This window comes from Nyctereutes procyonoides, unplaced genomic scaffold (assembly GCF_905146905.1).
Source record: "Nyctereutes procyonoides isolate TBG_1078 unplaced genomic scaffold, NYPRO_anot_genome, whole genome shotgun sequence".
Taxonomy (NCBI): Eukaryota; Metazoa; Chordata; class Mammalia; order Carnivora; family Canidae; genus Nyctereutes; species Nyctereutes procyonoides.
This window is the reverse complement of record NW_026575020.1, coordinates 28,383,467-28,402,208: the sequence shown is the minus strand read 5'-3', so window position 1 is coordinate 28,402,208 and position 18,742 is coordinate 28,383,467. Positions and strand designations below refer to the sequence as shown.

The 18,742-nt window shown below is 49.9% G+C and overlaps 1 protein-coding gene across 11 annotated transcripts in view; it reads right to left on the bottom strand.

Annotated features, from left to right (window-relative positions):
- SGSM2 (small G protein signaling modulator 2) overlaps window positions 1-18,742 on the bottom strand; it is a 35,745-nt gene that overhangs the window by 10,254 nt on the left and 6,749 nt on the right. For 6 of the 11 annotated variants that reach the window (XM_055324467.1, XM_055324485.1, XM_055324495.1 and 3 more), the window contains 10 exons: window positions 7,494-7,656; window positions 7,053-7,232; window positions 6,718-6,785; window positions 6,479-6,624; window positions 6,005-6,139; window positions 5,350-5,474; window positions 4,923-4,990; window positions 4,551-4,711; window positions 4,267-4,393; window positions 2,523-2,657 (listed from right to left, as the gene is read on the bottom strand). In XM_055324467.1, coding sequence (XP_055180442.1) covers window positions 2,523-2,657; window positions 4,267-4,393; window positions 4,551-4,711; window positions 4,923-4,990; window positions 5,350-5,474; window positions 6,005-6,139; window positions 6,479-6,624; window positions 6,718-6,785; window positions 7,053-7,232; window positions 7,494-7,656 — 1,308 coding nt within the window. Of the gene's footprint in view, window positions 1-2,522; window positions 2,658-4,266; window positions 4,394-4,550; window positions 4,712-4,922; window positions 4,991-5,349; window positions 5,475-6,004; window positions 6,140-6,478; window positions 6,625-6,717; window positions 6,786-7,052; window positions 7,233-7,493; window positions 7,657-16,523; window positions 16,699-18,020; window positions 18,254-18,742 lie in introns of all 11 variants that reach the window. The other 5 variants (XM_055324503.1, XM_055324527.1, XM_055324449.1 and 2 more) reach the window with 5 other exon arrangements.

Here is an 18,742-nt window from a genome sequence, read left to right as displayed (position 1 = left end):
AGCTGAGCCCCCTCCAATCCCCTTAGGGAGATGCTTTGTCTTGGTCTGAGGCTCTCCTCCCAGGCCCACAGCTGAGATTTTAATAGATATCTGGCCCTTCAGCTCCACCAGGAGGCAAATTAAGGGAACATACTTGGTGTGGAGGGGCTGCGGCTCTGGGAGTGAGGAGTTGCAAGCCATGCCCAAAAGTGGGAAGAAGAAGGAGGGGACAAATGCAGGTAGGATGGGGCAGGAGCCCAGCTCATGCCCCTGCAACAGGCAGGAGAAAGTCTAGTCATGGGAGGGGGGTGAAAACAGGCCCAGCCAGGCAGGCAGCAGGCAGCAGGCGGGCAGGCAGGGGTGGGGAGTGAGGGGGGATAACAGGTGCAGAGGATGAACGGTGGGCACACAGGGAAACAAGCTCATGCCCAGAAAGTAGGGCCCAACCAAGGCAAGACTCCTGCCTGGGTCAATGCTCTTCACCTTAATTCTCCAGGAAGGAGCTGAATCAGTCAACACTGAAGACCGTATCTCTGAATTAACCCAGTGCAGACAGCTGGAGCTCTGGAGTGACTGGGTGAGGGGCAGCAGGCTGGACGTGGGGGAGGTGGCGGGGTGGGAATCTGCTGGGCCAGCTTTGACTCTGACTCTCTCCTCTGAGCATGAGGAAAGTCTAAAGCAAAAATCAATCAGGGTAGTTGAACCCCACAGCCCCTAAGACTCCGAATGAAAGGTACCTGGCCTGGAGCAGAATTAGAGTGAACAGCATCTCTGCTCTGTGGGACAGTAGCAGGAAAAGGAGGAGAGGTGGGGGTAGGGAGAGGAGAATCTGGACACCCGCCACTTGATTCACATGCACAAGTCAAGCATGTGGCAGGCCTGAAAAGCAACGGCTAGTAGAACGGACTTAACAGTGTTGTCATTATGGATTGGGGTAGAGGTGGGGGCTCCCATGTCAAATCCCCAACCACCTGCCAATTCTCCTCTGATGCCTCCTCTCTTTTCCCCAAGTACTAGGGGCCCAGGGGATGTGTATTGGGTTGGTCTGGTTCCCAACTTCCCCAAGAAGAAGCTCAGACAAGCCCTGAGGCCTCTGGATTCCAGAGGGTTCTCTGACCCTGGAGTCCTCAGCCCTAAGACTAGTTGGTATTGGGCTTCCTAGTGCCAAGTCTGCCAAAACAGGGGCTCTGCTAGGACCCCCGCCCCCAGCCTCCAACCTGATTATCAGTTCACAGGGTAAGAAAGGGATCCCTGTCCTTTCTGACTCAGCCTTCCTACAGTGCTCCAAGTCCCTTAACCTGTAAATAAGCATCAGCCGAGGCCAGGTTTTCAAGGAGTCAGACGGCAGGTTGTGTGCACATAGCATCAGAAGTGAAGCTCCCCTGCGCTCCTGCCAGGAGGGCTACAAGAGAGGAGAGGCTTAAGGACAGGCATGTAGTGGGTAAGGGGCAGCTGCTAGGGCTGTGCTGAGTGTGTGCTAGGCCACAGACTTAGTTTCCTGGGGGTGGGGATGGGGGTACTCATTGCTGATTTGGTGGCTGGGCTAAGGAACTGGGCTGTTTGGCAGAAGTTTGTGGAAGCATAAGGAATATGTCACACATTCTTAGATACCCTCTGTAGGGCAGAAAAAGGGGATAAGAAATTAATTCTGCAGAATGGGAATCGGTGGGGATGGGGAGGTTCCCCTATACTCCAAGAGAGCTGGCCCCAGCCCCTTCATTACCAATTTTCCCTTGAGCATCCAGCCTAGACATCTCAGGTCCCCCGGCCCATCACACTCTATAAAAAAAGTTGGGTTCTCCTCTACCAACTTAGCTCTGTGCTAAGAAGGATGGGTGGTGGACAGAGGAACAAATGCTGATGACTTACGGCACTGTGCTGTGTCTATAATTATGGACCTTGAGGTCTGTGAGGGTGGGAAACACCTGTCTTATATCTCTGCACATTTGTTTCTAGATTTCATGCTGAAGCACCAGGCAGTACTTGCTGGAACCCTCAGTCCTGATGGGTAAACCCGGGCTTGGGTCTCTTTCCAAGGTGGCTCCAACACCTCACCTGAGCCACAGGACTCATTTGCCTGAACTGTCCAGCCCCCACCCCTGCCCAGGAGGGGCCTGTACCTCTATCCTGTTTCTGTTAAGTCAGAAGTCAGAGGTCCAGGGCCGGAAGGTCAGTCTTCCCAACCAGCAGGGGAGAAAGAAAGAGACACTGTCTCAGATTTGCCAGCATGACCCCCAGGAGTGGGAATAGCGCTTGGAAAAACATTCAGGTTCCCAAGAGACTAGATAGTCAGATCTTCCTACCAGAGCATCCTCCCTCTCAGGCATGAAGCCCTCTCCCTTACAGACTCGGTGGGGAGCCCAGAGCTAGCTACCTGCTCTTTGCACAGTCCTCTCTTCTTGCCAGCACCTCTTTCCACCCTCCCTGACCTGCCTCCTGACGGGGGGCCACCCCAGTCCCATAATGCCAACACTGCCGTCCGAGCCCCTGTGGTGGGTGGCAGGTGGGCCAGGGGGCGGGTGGGGTGGGACAAGGATAAAAACCTTTCATCGGATTGGGAGCTGTGAGGTTCCGCGAGCAGATCATTGAGAGCATCGCGTGCAGTTTATCCTCCTCTTCCTCATCATCGTCCACCGAGGCCGCGCGGCTGGCCGCTAGGTGGTGGTAGTTAATAGTGACTGCTCAAAGAGAACAGCAAGAGAGGCAGAGGCATGAGGACCTGGTACTGGCAGGAGGCACCAGCCGCCCTCCTCACAGGGAGGAACCAGAGTCTAGGTCACCTTGAACCTGCTGGGCACTGAGAAAGGGCTGGGGGGCTGAGAACACTCTGGATGATTTACTGGGGAGAGTGTGGGAATGGAGTGAGGGAAGACAGCAGCTCCAGAGCTCCACTGGAGGAGGCCCTCTCTAAGAAGAACAGAAGACGGAGAACTGACAGGGGAGCAAGGGGAGTGAGAAACAGGGACCCATGAGGACAGGCAGGCAGCTCAGGAGCTCCCCAGCCCTGGCCCAAGCAGGGCACGACTGTTGGCTGATGGATCCTGATCATTCTTCAGCTCACATCATGGCCAGGCTGAGCCAGATCTGCAGATGACCCCAAATCCCCCTCTTCAGATTGTAAATCCAAACAACTTCTCCAAGGTTTGCTCAGAGCTGCCCTAGAGTCACTCCGCTGAATGTCAGCTCCTGGGGCCCTGGATTGCCCCTCTGGAGGTGCAGTCCTTGAAGTAAAGTGACCAGAATTGGGAGATGCCAAAGCTTAAAGAAGGGACATGGAGACTGAGTCATCTCAGCTGAGCAGCAGCCCAAGATTGAATGCTAGGTTTGCAAACTTGTTCTGACATGAGGCAAGGCTCCTAGTTAGGCACCTCTGGGAGGGGTATCCCCATGTCTCATGACTGTCAGGCCTGCTGGGGCTACCTGCACTGTGGCTGTGTGTTTGCTATCTGGGTCTTCCATCTGCTAAACACAGAAACAACTTGCTGACAACTTATTGGTACAAATTAGGGAATTTAGGGAGCATGTGGTCCATGTGGCAATAAATGCTCTACGCTAGTAAGTTCCCTGACTTTATGGTGAGTCTGGCCCAGAGAAGCCTCTAGGGAGCAGCAGCACCCAGACCAGAAAGGGAACTCTGGCAGTGGTGGATACCTACAGACAGGCCCAGTGGGCCCAAAGGTATGTGTCCAGGTGGGGCAGGACCCCTGAGTGCCAAGCCATCATTAGCAACACCCACCCCCCAAGTCCTCAAGGTCCCCCGGACAGCTCCAAGTTTCACCTTCTTCAGATGCATCCCTACTCCAGCTAAAGCTCCTCTGATCAGTAGCTGGTTTGAGGAGGGCTTGGGCTCTAGGGGAGTTAGGAAACAACTTACACCATCCAAAAGGAAGCACTGATCCTGCATTGAGGCTGCCTTGTGGAGGTCAGGCCATGGGCCAAGGAGGAATGGAGAGTTCTCCACCTTCTATTGTTAGTCTCACCACATTTTTTTTTTTACTTGGGCCAGGGCTGGAAAGGCTAAGAGAATATTGTACAACATTGGCTGAGCCAAAAATCTTGGGGTGACGAGGTGGGGGAAGACAGCTAGGTAGAAGAGAGGCAGCTTCTCAGAGAGATGGCAGCTTCTCAGGGGAAGGTCTGGTGAGAGGCTAAGTAATGAACTGCTCCTCTCAACCTGGCCTGGTCAGTGAGCAGACCCTGATTGGCACCCCTCCTATGTAACACTGTACTCCCCCACCTCCCTGAGTGTCCCTCTCTTCCTCCATGGATGAAGCTTAAGAGACTCACTGTGTTCATGCCTGTGGCCAGGGTAAATGATCCGGAACACGTAGTCTGTGGCCTGCCTGGTGCCCATGTCCTCCACATCCACAGTCCGCATGCTGCTACGTTTCCGTAGCTTAGGGAACACTTTCCCCTATGGAGGGAAGGGTGAGTGGTTGGCCTGTGCAGGGTAGCATCTGATCCAGGGTCCCACCCAAGGCAGCCTCTTCACGTGGGGAAAGGAAGGAAGGTTGAGCAAAGAACCCCTCTCAGATACCCCTTCACACAGAGTGCCCCAAGCCGTGAGGTACCTTCCCTTGCTGGGTCCAGAGTGGGGGCTCTAGCTGTCCTTGGGGCAGAAGCCCATTCTCCAGGCAGGACAGAAAGGACAGCAGGTGTCCTCCCTGTGGGAAGTGCAGTGGGGGCCTCTGGATGCCATCTTGGCTCACCAGCACAAGTGTGCCGCCGCTCTCTGTGGGGTGTACACGGGCAGGTGAGGGCAGGCCTCCTTGAGACCTCTTGGTCACCACCAGAGCCTGACAGCCAGGCCTAAACTGGGTAGGAAAACAATGGGGCATGGGGATGACCGGAGGACAACAAGACATCCAATGGGCTGAGCACAGTGTGTGGCTGGGAGAAGGCAGTCTCTCCTCAATCCTGTGCCTAGGACAAGGGAGGCTCACTTTGCTGGTGGCAGTGGATGCAGACGATCTGACTGAAGGGCACAACAAGGGCATAGTCCCAGTAAACGCTGGAAAGGAACCAGATCAGTGTCACTGTTGCAAGACCTGTCATCTCACGTTCTTCATTTCCCACCACCAAAATGCATGAAACTACCCTGAAGACCAGGAGGACCAATAGCCGAGAAGTGACCTCAGCCAGCTATGTCCATCTGGGCTGTGTTGTCATGGCACAGAGCCTGGCAGTCTTAGCTGCCTAGAGCTTGGCTCTGGCAAACCTCTTCATGCCCAGGCCTGGCTTGATCTTAGAGAGCTTGGGAATCTGCCCAGGCAGCCTATTCCTGCAGTTGTTGGCACCAGAATAAGATGCCTGCCTTCTAGAGCAAGTGGAATCTGACCATCCCCCTGCCTAGAGTCCCAGAGCCCCCACCTTTTCTCCAGCTCGGAGTCCCCCAGAGTCCCGTTCATGAGCTGGTTGGGAGTCCACTTCAGAGTTAGGCTTTCTGCAGACTGGTGCAGGGAGAGGTAGCCAGGGACAGCCTCCATGTCCTCCTTCTAAGGGGAGGAGATAAGAGCAGAAGGCAGAGGTGATGAGGTGCTGAGGTTCCCAGGGGAAGCCTCTGAGAAATAAGCTCCAGGCAGGAGCTGGGGAGGCTGAGGTAGCATAGTCACAGGATTCTGGAATGGAGACCAGGAGGAAGGACGGGAGAACACGAATCACACACAGATGTGGGCACCTCCTCCCGCTGGCTGGCCTGGTGCTACTGGCTCTGTCCTGTCGGCCTCCTAGATGCTAGGCACATTCTGGAGGTACATCCAGCCATACCCGAGCCAGGTCTTCATCCTGTTTCCTGGCTGCCATTCCCATCTTTGGACAGCCAGGTTCTCAATTAGCAGGGCAGATGCTAACTAAGGGGTTCTCAAGGCTAGGCATGAGGTATATGAAACTGTAAAGTGAGAAGTAGGGCCCATCTCCCCTTCTCTCTAGTCAAGCCTCCTGAGGAAAGGGATAAATGTGACTGGAAGATTCTAGTCCCAGGCCTTTCAAAAGAGGGAGAGGAGGGGTGAACATTAAGTTTTCTTACTGGCTGCACCAGCACGTTGTTCTTGCCATAGAGTAGCCGTATCCTTGAATTCTGGTGCAGGGACTCCACATATTCACGGGCGCAGGCAGCTAGCCTGTCCTCTGATGTACTGCCACTTGAATGCCGCTTCCGAATCTGTGCAGAAAGGCACAGCTCAGCACCTAGTCCTGGGAAATCAGCCTCAGACAACCTTGGGCTTCCATGCACACCCTCCCCAGCTGACCCAGGGATCCATTCTGTTCTGGGTCTGCTCTTGGCCACCCTCTGCTCTCCAGCCATGGACCAGTGGTGTGCTCCTGGCATTTATGTAAGTGCCAGCAGGGATAAAAGGCTCTCCGGAGGGTGGCCACTACCTCAGTGCATCTCTAAGGTCTGGCTTGTACCTGCAAGGAACATGGAGGCCAAGCCGCCCTCCCTCACAGGCCCATGTGCATAGCCTGGGTAAGTACAAGGAGTGGGGAGAGTGATACCTACTCCTAAGGCTGGGCGCTTTGCAGGGGAGTCTTGGCGATTAGGAGGGCCCCGGATACGATGCCTCTGGACCAGCTCATCAGCAGAGGGGTCAGTCCAGTAGTGATCAGCTGTCTTGAGCTTGGTGTACTCCAAGGCACAAGGTCCCACTGGGAAGACAGGGACAGTTAGCTTGGATGGTGCCCCCTCAACACCTGCCCCACAGCCCCCACTGGCCCAGTCCTCTCTGCTCTCAGGCTCACCTAGAAGTGAGGCCAAGATGGGGCCAAACACAGGATCTGCCAGTAACGCCTCCTTCTCGTAGTACTTGCTGTCAGAGGGAGAGACAGACGGGGGCTCATTCTAGGGCAGTCAAGTTCACCAAGTAGGGACATCCCCACAAACACCCTTTTGTGTGAGTCACTAAGTAGAGATAAGTCCACATGGACTGAGCTTTATGGGCTGCGTGGCGTAGTCTATGCTTTCTGGGTGCTAGAGGGGAAGATGAGGCATGCCTACAGATTTATGGATGATGATGCCTGCTGAGGGAGGGCGGAAGGAGTGCTCAGGAGGTGGGCCCTAAGGATGGGGCAGTCACCTGCAGTTCTCCACGAGGTACTGCATGACCCTGTCCAACACTTTCTCGATGAGCGCTGTGCGCACCCATATGTGCTTTAAGGCCTGCAGACTGAGAGCCGGGGCCTTCCCGCTGGCAGAGCCCTGTCTCCGTAGGGCATCCTGGTTGCCCGCCAAAGGCTTTCTGCAAAGAGAGGGTAAGCTTCAGAAGTGTGAGGGCCTGGGTGTAAGCCCCAGGCCCGGTGGCATTAGGAACAGTGTCTGGTGTCACAAGAACCCAGAGGACTAAGATGAGGGTTGAAGTAGGGGCTTGGGCCCAAAAGGAGCCAGCCCCCACCCTCAGGCTGCTCCTTCACCCAAGGGGCCCTGTAAGAAATGAGCCCAGGAAGCTAACATGGGAAGGAGTAAATGACAAGTGCAAAGAGCAGAAGGGAGTGATGGGAGGAGTGGGTTTGCGGCTCACCTGCCCTCTACTTGTTGCTGTAGCTCTTGTACCTTGTGGCAAATCTCCCCAGCCACTGGGCACGTCTTCCCCACCTTGGTGAACAGGGCTGCCATCTTGTCACTGCGCAGGAAGCCGGCAGCACGGCGTCTCAGCTGATGTAGGAGGCAAGCTTCTACTGCACCTGAGCCACAAAGGGAACCATCACCTGAGCCTGGGCAAGAGGGGGAAAGGGAGAAACACTCCTCTTCCTTTTATCTATGGGGAACAGAGGGTAAAGGCAGGCCCTGACCCATGCTGGGATGAGGGGGAGGGGTTTCAGTCTAAGGCAGGTCAGGGAGATATACCCTGTCAGCTTTCCAAAATTCCTGTCTCTGTCTCTCTGTCCCTGCCCAGGGTGGACATGCAGGGACTGAGGTACCATGCTGAACCCCTCCCTGTCCCTCATCTGGTGTAGCATTGTCCTGGAGCTGTGAGGACCAAAGTTGCCAGTTTCAGTGGCTCCTCCCTTGCCCACGAGGGCAAGCATGGACAGCACCTATAAGACAGGAGACACAGGGAGCACACAGCCCAACGGCCCTCCTGGAATGCACGGATGATGTGGTTGCTAAGGAACAGGGCTCTGGGAAGGAGCTGAAATATTGATAATGCCACTGCAGAGATCAGATCCAACAGTGGCTCCTGAATTATTGATGAGCCCTGCATCCAAGAGTGACAGATTTCTACTTCCCATGCCGGGAGGATTTCCCTTCACTTTCATGTTTTTAGGGGCTATGCTTTATCTTCTTCATCCTGCAGGAAGGAAGAAGGACTTGGGTCGGGGGGAAGATAGGGGGTTGCCCTGGGCATGTATAGATTCTGAAAATATTAGTAGGTATGGCAGTGGGGGTGGTGGTGCTTAGCCATCATGAGGAGGGAAAGGCCCAGAAAGGGGAAGGGATTTAATCATAGTCCCGTAGTGGCAGAGCCAGGACCATGACCCAGGACCCAGCCCCTTTCACTTCTTCCAGGTGTGTTAGGGGACCCACAGGTGGGAGGAGTGCTCCCCTCATGTCACAGGTGCCCTTCCATATGGATTGACAACTGTTATGCTAGAGGCGGGAGTCAGAACATCGTCTGATGCTTAGCATGGCCACTCACTATCCCTAGGAAACATGGGTGATAACACTCTGAGCCTGTTTTCATCTATGAAATGGCATGACCCATTACACGAGATGAACTGAGTTAAAGTCTTTGCATGAGTCTGGCACACAGGGGGCACTCGGTCCTTGTTGGTTCCTGAGTCCTCAGCCCTTTTTGCCAAGATCCTGTTTCACAGTTAACCTGCAAGGGCTGGGTTTTTGCAAGACCTCTCCCTGGCAGGAAGAGGGGAGAGGATCACAGGCTCCCCAGAGGTGGGTGGAGATACTGTTCTTTCAGAATAGGGGAACTGAGAGGCCCCATTGAGTTGACTATGACTAGTGCTGTTAGAATATGAAGCCTGGCCTTAGGAAATAGCCACTGATCTCCGGCTTTCACCTGGTTTTTGTTGCCATTTTTAGTAACTGACAGGCAGTCATTGCTATCCTGTAAGAGTTTTTTCTGGTCCTCTTTTATACTGAAGTCAAGAAGCTGGAAAGAGTCCCGGGGACAGACCTGGAGGCTAGACCCAGCAAGAGCCTCCCAAGGGTGGGGAAACAAGGCAGGATCCTCCTCCTAGAAGTTTCCTGCTGGGCCTTTCCCTGCTTAGGCCTCAGGGAACTTTATTTTATAAGGCACAGCCTTTCATCACAGCATGTTCATACATGTATGTGGACATGTGTATGCAGACAGATATGTCTACACATATTATGTGTGTATGGGGCATGTGGGGGAATCTCTGCTTAAGTGTCTACATACTCCACTCCATGGCTATCCCCTTGGTCCATGGAGGTCCTGTGTGGCCCTGTGGTGTACAGGTGAGTGAGTTCCAGTCTCTAGGCCCTGGGAGTGCACTCCCCATTCAGAGTGGGAGAGAAGCAGCACTGAACATGGCCAGAGTGGCAGCAGGTGGCAGCTGTCCTGTAGGGAATCATGTGCCTCCATGATGTGACTAATTGCAGGCATAATGAGCCATTAGCCTTCCCACCTTCCCCAGGAGATTGCAAATGCAGCCAGGCTGGGGAGCCAGGGAAAGGCGGGTAGCAGCACTCCCATCCCACCTGACCTCACCTACACTCTTAGGCAGCCTCTGAGCACAGGCATTAGGGTGCTCTGGGGTGACCAGAGGCATTCCTCAGCAATTACTGCAAGTAGAGAATATTGAGAGAAGCCCAAAGATCATGCAGAGTATCCTCCTGCTCACCCCAGAACTGCTAAGTTCTTTTTATGAAATGCAGGCAAGGTGCTAGGCAATGTCTGTGGAAGGAGAAATCCCTTTCAACTCTCTACCTATGGAGCAAAGTAAAAGACCCTCTATGCCAAGGTATTCTTAACCCAGTTCCATGGACTCCCTGGGCAGTGGCTGCTCAAACTACACTTGACCTTCCCCATTCCCATAGGGCTGTCGGCCCCCTGCCCCCCTCACCCCTACCCCCCAGAAAGTCAGTACATGCAATGAAAAATATTGTGTGCAGCATGTAGACAAAATAAAATAACAATGACACTAATAATAATTGAGAACTACTATCCTGAGAGGATTTGTGGATGAGCTTTTGTGCCTTCCAAAGACCCCCAAGTATTGCATATAAAATTATTGGTGTGCTCCAGCATGCTCAGGTGAGTGTTTTTCTGGATAAGGTATCCATGATTTTTAGCCTTTTTTTTTTAAAGGATTTATTATTATTTATTTATTTATTCATGACAGATACAGAGAGAGACAGAGACATAGGCAGAGGGAGAAGCAGGCTCCCCATGGTGAACCTGATGTGGCACTCGATCCCAGGATCCCTGGATCATGACCTGAGCTGAAGGCAGATGCTCAAACCCTGAGCTACCAGGCATCCCTGATTTTTAGCCTCTAAAAGGGGTACTTGACCTCTGAAAGTTTTAGACTCCCTGTTTAAAACTTTTGGGTTGAACTGTCCATTGGTCGAAACTCAAAGGTGCAAGTATAAAGACTCTCCCTGCCCCACAATGTACAGTGAACACCACTCAGAACTTGGATGCAGAGCCATCAGCAATGAGGTCCAAGTCTCCTGCTGCCCTCACTCCCCAGGGAGGACCTCTCACAGACCGTCAAGCACCCTTTTCCTAGGAGAAACCATCCAGAGACCCATGCCTCTCCTTTCCTGACTGAAGGCCCAGAACACCAAGGAGAATTCCAGCACTTTATTCTGCTTTCTGTCCCAGACTGCCTCCCCAGGGTGGTAGGCCATGGCAGGAGATGCCTGTCATGGCTTAAGCACATCCCTGACACCATCTAGCTCATCTCATATGGGACAAATATGTAATAATAATAAAAACCAACACTCTGGGGATCCCTGGGTGGCTCAGCGGTTTGGCGCCTGCCTTTGGCCCAGGGCGCGATCCTGGAGGCCCGGGATCGAATCCCACGTCGGGCTCCCAGTGCATGGAGCCTGCTTCTCCCTCTGCCTGTGTCTCTGCCTCTCTCTCTCTCTCTGTGACTATCATAAATTAAAAAAAAAAAAAGTTTAAAAAAAAAAAACCCAACACTCTTTTTGGTCATTGGTTGCAATGAAAAGATTTGGGTGAATAAATTGAAACAGAGAAACAGACATGATTCTATAAACAACCCCCTCACTCCTCACCTTGGTCTTCCAGTAGAACTTTGGAGCTATGGTGTCAGATGAGCCCAGGGTACTGGGCTCCCTACTCTGTCATCCCATCCCACTGACAAGAGAGCTCAAGGAACTATAAGAACCTTGCTGTGGATATCTCCTCTCCCAAAAGGTCTGGCACCATCTTCCCAGGGAAAAGCTGAGAATTATAGGCCCAGACTAGTCCTAGAACCTTCCTTCACTAGTCTCTGATGTCCCAACCGGCACCCCCCTATGGAGGCAGTGTGGCATTATCTATCAACAGGGCAAATAACATCTGACCCAGTAACCCCTCTTCTGAGAATGTAGTCTACAGATACAACTGCAGGATTACTTAGTTACAACAGCAAAAGACTGGAAACTATCCTCATCTCCATCAATGGGGACAGGTTAAGTAAATTCGATATATTCATACAACAGATTATACAACTCTGAAAAAGACTGAAGATGCTTTCTAGAAACTAACAATGAAAAATCTCCTAAAGCAAGATGCAAAGCAGTATGATTGCATAACTTTTCATTACAAAAAGGGTATTGTTTGTGGGGAAACAAATATAATTTCTTTTCCTAGGATAAAAAATTCTGTAAGGATGCATAAGAAACAAAAGTGGTAGTAGTGGGATGCCCGGGTGGCTCAGCGGTTGAGCGTCTGCCTTTGGCCCAGGGCATGATCCTGGGGTCCAGGGATCGAGTCCCACATTGGGCTCCCTGCATGGAGCCTGCTTCTCCCTCTGCCTGTGTCTCTGCCTCTCTCTGTGTCTGTCATAAATAAATAAATTAAATCTTAAAAAAAAAAAAGTGGAAGTAGTTACCTATGTAGAAATGGGTAAGTGGAGGGAAAGTGGGTGAATGGAGCCAGGTAAAGGAGTAAACTTTACACTGTATACTTTTGTACAGTTTTGATTTTTGAACCAGGTAATATATTACCAATCCAGAATAATAATTATAATAACTAAACAGCTGACCATCCAACCCAGATACCACGATTCTATTATGAGATAATGCTAGAGACTTTCTCTAGCCTGGAGGTGCATCAAGACTCACAAAACCCAGAAGGGCTGGGTCTGGCCATGGGCACCGAGACCTTTAGCTCCCTTGGCAATCTCTCCCAACTGGCTTGGTTCCCCACCCCCACAGGGGCAGCTGGGTTCTGCTCAGCTTAGCTACAGGTGACCTGAGCTGGGGAAGGACCAGAGAAACAATTCAGTGGGCTGGGACAAGCTGAGGTATCCCAAGAGCCCATTACAATGGACTAAAACTGTGGCTGCCCAAGACATGCAGCAGTGGTTGAAAAGGGTCCTCAATCAGCCCAGGGAGCCCCGGCAACAACTCTGGCTCTCACATACATAGCTATGTGTTCAGCCCAGGGGCCTGGTAATAGGGGAATCCACTGAATGGCCTTAAGAGAACGAGGCCAGTTGGTTGAGATATAAGGACACTCCATCCAGAATTAGCACAGCCTGACATGAAGGCTAAGCCCAAGGCTCTAAGCCAAGAAGGGATGGTAATGGGAAGAGGTGTGGAGAGTTAACTCCTGCTCTCCCACCTCTGCTGGCTGCCATCTGTGTAACGAGGGAGTTCGGTTGTAGTTGCCATAGAGAACCCAATAAAGCGAGGAAAGTGCTGGGTGGAGCAGTCAGCCACAGGTGGCTGGTTTGGAGTTTCTGAGGATACTACTTAAAGCAAATTTTTTTTTTTAAGATTTTATTTATTTATTCATGGGAGACACAGAGAGAGAAAGGCAGAGACACAGGCAGAGGGAGAAGCAGGCTCCATGCAGGGAGCCTGATGTGGGACTTGATCCTGGGACTCCAGAATCATGCCCTGGGCCGAAGGCAGGCACTTAACTGCTGAGCCACCCAGGGATCCCTTAAAGCAAAATTTTTTATTTTCTTTTGTTTTTATTATTAAAAAATATTTTAAAAGTAGTCTCTATGCCCAATGTAGGGCTCAAACTCATGACCCTGAGATCAAGAGGTGCATGCTCCACCAACTGAGCCAGCCAGGTGCCCCTAGAGCAGAATTTTTAAAAGCTGAATGGCTTGGGGATGCCTGGATGGCTCAGCAGTTGAGCGTCTGCCTGGGCATGGTCCCTGAGTTCTGGGATGGAGTCCCACATTGGCCTCCCTATATGGAGTCTGCTTCTCCCTCAGCCTATGTCTCTGCTTCTTTCTCTGTGTCTCTTATGAATAAATAAAAATCTTAAAAAAATTTTTTTAAAGCTGAATGGCTTGGATGGTAGAATCAAGACTGCCAGGAGAGGAGCAGCCTCTCTGGAGATAAAGGAATGGGTGAGATGGCCAGCCTCTTAAGTTGGAACTTCCTTCAATGGCCAATGGGAGAAATCAATGTTTTTTCTGCAGTGGACAAAGTGGGAAAAGCCAAGACGAGAGGGCAGGCTCATCCACTTCTCTCCTCCCCACTTCCCTGGCTGGCTATTTCTACCCAGGGATTTATAACAGTTGTTTCCACCCGGAATGAGCATTTCTATGGTAACTAGAGTATATTTTCTCTCAGCAGGCACTAGTGATGCTGACTGCATCAGCTTTTAGAGGCAGTCAGCCTTGTTCAATATCCTGAGAAAGCAACTCTCCCATCCAGACTCTCAGTGAGAAGAAAGCACTGCCTTGATAGTCCAGAACCCAGCAGGTGAGGGAAATGAAATTCCTACCACATATATCTACTTTGCCCTGATGGGAGATGCAGAGCAGAATCTGCATGGACAGCACTTTCCAGGGAACCAGGCCAGTGCTGGCCTTGCTTGGCTCAGCAAGGGATCCACTGTCTTCCAGAGTATCTCTGAACACCCTAAGTCCACTGTTTGGTGACCTGAGCTATGTCTCCACAAGGGCCAAGTGCTCCTCAATGCCCCACACTTCAAGGCTCCTCTCCTAGATAGGCTACATGGGTAGACTCATCCCTGGGTAGCAGGGCTTTGGAGTAAAACAGGTATCGATTCAAACTCGGGTCCTTTCCCTATTAGCTATTTGACTTTGTGCAAACCAGTAAATCTCTCTGAGCTTTGATGCAGTTAGGGAAAGGAACAGATCCAGTCTCAATAGGTTTTGAGTGATTATAAGCAACAGGCTGTGAAGATGCAAAATCCTTTTATAATTTCTCAAATACACTGAGGGTGATCATTAACATTGGTGCCTTTTTGGGAAATTGATTGTTAAATTTTGAGACAGTATAAGAAAATTCTGGTTGGTGTCTTACGAATGAGTGGACATCATTTTTTTATTCTGTATATTTAGAATGTAGTCATGAATAAACTTTTTTTTTTATTTCTTTATTCAAGAGAATACACAGAGAGAGGAGAGAGAGCAAGGCAGAGACACAGGCAGAGGGAGGAGCAGTCTCCATGCAGGGAGCCTAATGTAGGACTTGATCCCAGGTCTCCAGGATCATGCCCTGGGCTGAAGGTGGCGCTAAACCGCTAAGCCACCGGGGCTGCCCGTGAACAAACTTTATTTATAAAGACATCTTTAATCATTCCAAAAACAAACAAACAAACAAAAAACATTGGTGCCTTTCTTCCCAGCACCTCAGGCCCATCCCCTGCCTTCTCTTCTGTCCTTACAGATGGTCTGGCTGTACTCCTCCCTAAGGCACCCTGTCTACCTACACATTGGATTTCAGCCACTTTGCCTCTCAAGGGCATCATTCCAGCAAACATCACTTCTCTTCCCTATATCTTTAATGTTTCCTACTGGGTTCTTCCCATTTGTAGATAAACATTCTATAACTTCTCCAATTTAAAACACACACACCACCACCATCTCCCTTGGCCCTATATTCAGGTATTGAACCATTTAACTGCTCCCTTTTTTTTTTAATATTTTTTTTAATTTTTATTTATTTATGATAGGCACACAGTGAGAGAGAGAGAGGCAGAGACACAGGCAGAGGGAGAAGCAGGCTCCATGCACCGGGAGCCCGACGTGGGATTCGATCCCGGGTCTCCAGGATCGCGCCCTGGGCCAAAGGCAGGCGCCAAACCACTGCGCCATCCAGGGATCCCAACTGCTCCCTTTTGTATACAATTTTTCAGGAGAGTTGTCTGTATTCACCTGTATTCACTATATCTCTTTCTCCTCCCATCCTCTCTTCCTCTTTAAAAAAAAATTCATTATGGGGACACCTGGGTGGCTCAGTGGTTGAGCGTCTGCCTTTGGCTCAGGGCATGATCTGAGAGTCTTGGGATCGAGTCCCACATCAAGCTTCTGGCATGGAGCCTACTTCTCCCTCTGCCTATGTCTCTGCCTCTCTCTGTGTCTCTCATAAATGAATAAATAAAAAAAATATTTTAAAAAATTAAAATAAAAATTTAAAAAATTCATAACAGAAAATTCCAAATATATACAAAAGTAAAGAGGATGATAGAATGAACACCACATACCGATCACCTAACCTAAACAATGGTCAAGTTATGACTCATCTTATTTCAGCTATACCACCTCCAACCACTTTTTCACTTATCCCCCAGATTATTTTGAAGAAAATTTTAGTTATCATATATTTTTATCTATAACTATTTCAGTAGGTATCTGTAAAAGATGACTCTTTTATAAAGATGTATATAATATCTTTTTTTTTAAGATGTATATAATATCTTGATTGCACCTACAAAATTAATAAAATTTCTTTTTAAGTTCCCTGATTGAGTTCCTGGAGTTCAAATTTCTCCAGTTGTCTAGATGTTCCAAACTCTCAGAAACATGGATTCTCAGATGAAATCCTGGGGAAGATTCTAGAAGGCTTGATGGGGAAGGCTTTAGGATCACTTTTTTAATTCCAATGTAATTAACATGTGGTGTATTAGTTTCAGGTGTACAACATAATGATTCAACAGTTCTATACACTACTCAGTGCTCACCAGGATAGGGATACTCTTAATCCCCTTCACCTATTCTACCCATGCCCCACCTTGTAGGATCACCCATAAGAAAAAGTAAAAGGTGCTGGTGGTGCTGATAATGATAATGGCAATATTTATTGAGGACCTACTGTGTACCTGGTTCCATGCTGTGTGCTTTACTTGTGTCACTCCGTTAGTCCTCACATCAACCTTCTGGGGTAGGTTCAGAGCTGCTGAATAACTGGCCATAGTCACGAACTTAAGTGTCTCGCCTACAGACCACCACCATATGCCCTCAGCCTCATCCCAAGACAGGATGAGAGGAGCCACTTCCCCAGAGGGCCTTCCTTCCTGCTTGATTATTTGCAGATGGAAGGTAGAAGTCAGATTTACTGAGAAATACCTTACCTAGGGATTTCATTCAGTATAGGTGGGAAGACAGAAGAAATCCCTTACCTAGACTAAAAACTGCCTGGAGTCTGAATCTCAACATGTGCTGAAAAGCTCTTGCTGCAGTGTCTCAGGTGAGAGGCAATCCTTCCACAGCACCTGCTTTTCTCCCAGCTCATTAGCATCTCCACACCATTCCCCAGAGGAGTTCACCGCAGCCGACCTTCCAGGTTAATGAAAGCTGCTTAGCAACGGGGAGCAGGAAGTGGGTTGTTAATAAGGCCCTGATGCTGTTCCCAGCTCCATAGACTCCACCCATCTCCCATTACAGCTCATCTTCAGTCGGAAGCAACAATCTATCAAATGAGGATCCAAAGATCTATGCAGGGTGAGCCAAGACCTTGGTGACTGAGGGGCAGGGCTGACCTGGGCCTGGGTCCTACCCCCAATACCTTACATGTAGAAGAGACATTAAGAGTCTGAGAACCTGCTGTGCCAGGCCAGCTCTGTAAACCTGTTCTACCCAGCAAAGGTTAAAACCCAAACTCAGTGCCCAAGCAGGACAGAGCATGCAGAAATACGGTGGAGGTGGCCACACCTAGACATGAGCCTGAGGAAGGCAGGTCCAGAAATATGGCTTTTCCAGTGCTGATGATCCAAACTTTTTCAGGTTGATGCTTGAATTACCTCAGATCCATGATGGGAAGAGAGTAAATATGTCTTATTTAAGCACATATAATTATTATTATGAATGAAGAGTTCAAAGATGAAATTTGGGACAGTTTGGTGTTCAGCCCTAATGCTGAGTTGCCCAAAAGCAAAAGTTAAAAGCACCATGAGGGGTGCCTGGCTGTCTCAGTCAGTGGAGTATGTGACTCTTGATCTTGGGGTCATGAGTTTGAGCCCCATGTGGGGCAGAGATTATTAAATAAATAAAACTTTTAAAAAAGCTGAAAGCACCTTGCCCTTGAGAGGAGGCGGTAGCAGGAGTTACCAACCTACACCAGGGGATTTAAGAAGCCACAGAGAAAACAAGGTGCATTAATCTGATTCAACAGTATGTCTTTATAACAAATGTTTCAAAGACTGTATTATGAAATGAAATGCAAACTTGATAAACCTTTTTAAGACAATAACATGGCGATATCAAAGAACCCTTTCCTACAGTGGTAGGTTTGGGCCCACACCCCAAAACCCAGTCTCCACCTGTGGGAAGGCGTAGTCACACAGGCCTAATCCTCTGACAGTCATGCTGGGTGGTTGGAGAATAGCACGCAGAGAACCCCTCTCTGCCAGCCAGGGCTTGCCAGCAAAGCTTCCTCACAAAGTTTCTACTTACAGGGGCCTGACCAGCTTTTGGACAAACAGGTTTAGGAACCACAATACACACACAAGAAACAACACATTTCTCACCCAGTCTTGGGAGTCTCACTCCTCTCGTGGGTAATAGGAAAAGGGGTCTGGCACAGTTTTCCTGGGTTTGCCCAGGGTCAGGGTTCAACCCAGGGATTCTTTGTTCTAAGTCTCTCCAGAAGATTCTGTTTCCAGTTCAAATATCTCTACCTTAAGGAAGCTGAGAGTAGATCATCTCACCCAGGCCCTGCACAGAGGGGCCAGGAAAGTGCAGAGGGGTCCATGGCCCTAGTGCTCTCCAAGGTTCCAGGGAAGGTGGCCACTCTGTGGTTAATTCAACTTTCACACCATTGTTGTGCTCAGATCTCTCAGTATCTTCTCTGCGCTCCAATTCTTCCCAGAATAAAGTTGAATGCTGGATGTGGCTGGACCAATATCAGGACCTAGGATAAGACTGGATCTACTTCAGACTAGAGATGCATTTCTGACCAGCATTTGCCCAGAAGTGAAGATGATTAGCATATCACAATCTTCAAAAAGCCAGAGGGGTGGAGTTTTCCATCAATACAAACCTATTCTTTCCTCTGCCTCCTCCCAAGAATCCCTGATAATGATCCTACTGTACGATGCATGTAAATGGCTTGCAGACAGGAAAAAAGTTTGATAATCATTACTTTAAATATACCTTCTTTTGAGCTCAAGTTGGGATTTACCTCACTACAGAGTAACAATTTTGATAAAGTCCAAGGATTCCTTTTTCCATGGGCTTGATTAAGCTTTATACTGTTGGCAACCCCTCATGCTAACATTCTCCTCAGTGACAGCAAGGCAGGGGCCGCAAACAAGCAGAGCCTTGGAGATGCCTTTTGTTTGGTCCACACATTTTTAAAATATGGGATTTGTGGGGTGCCTGGGTGGCTCAGTCAGTTAAG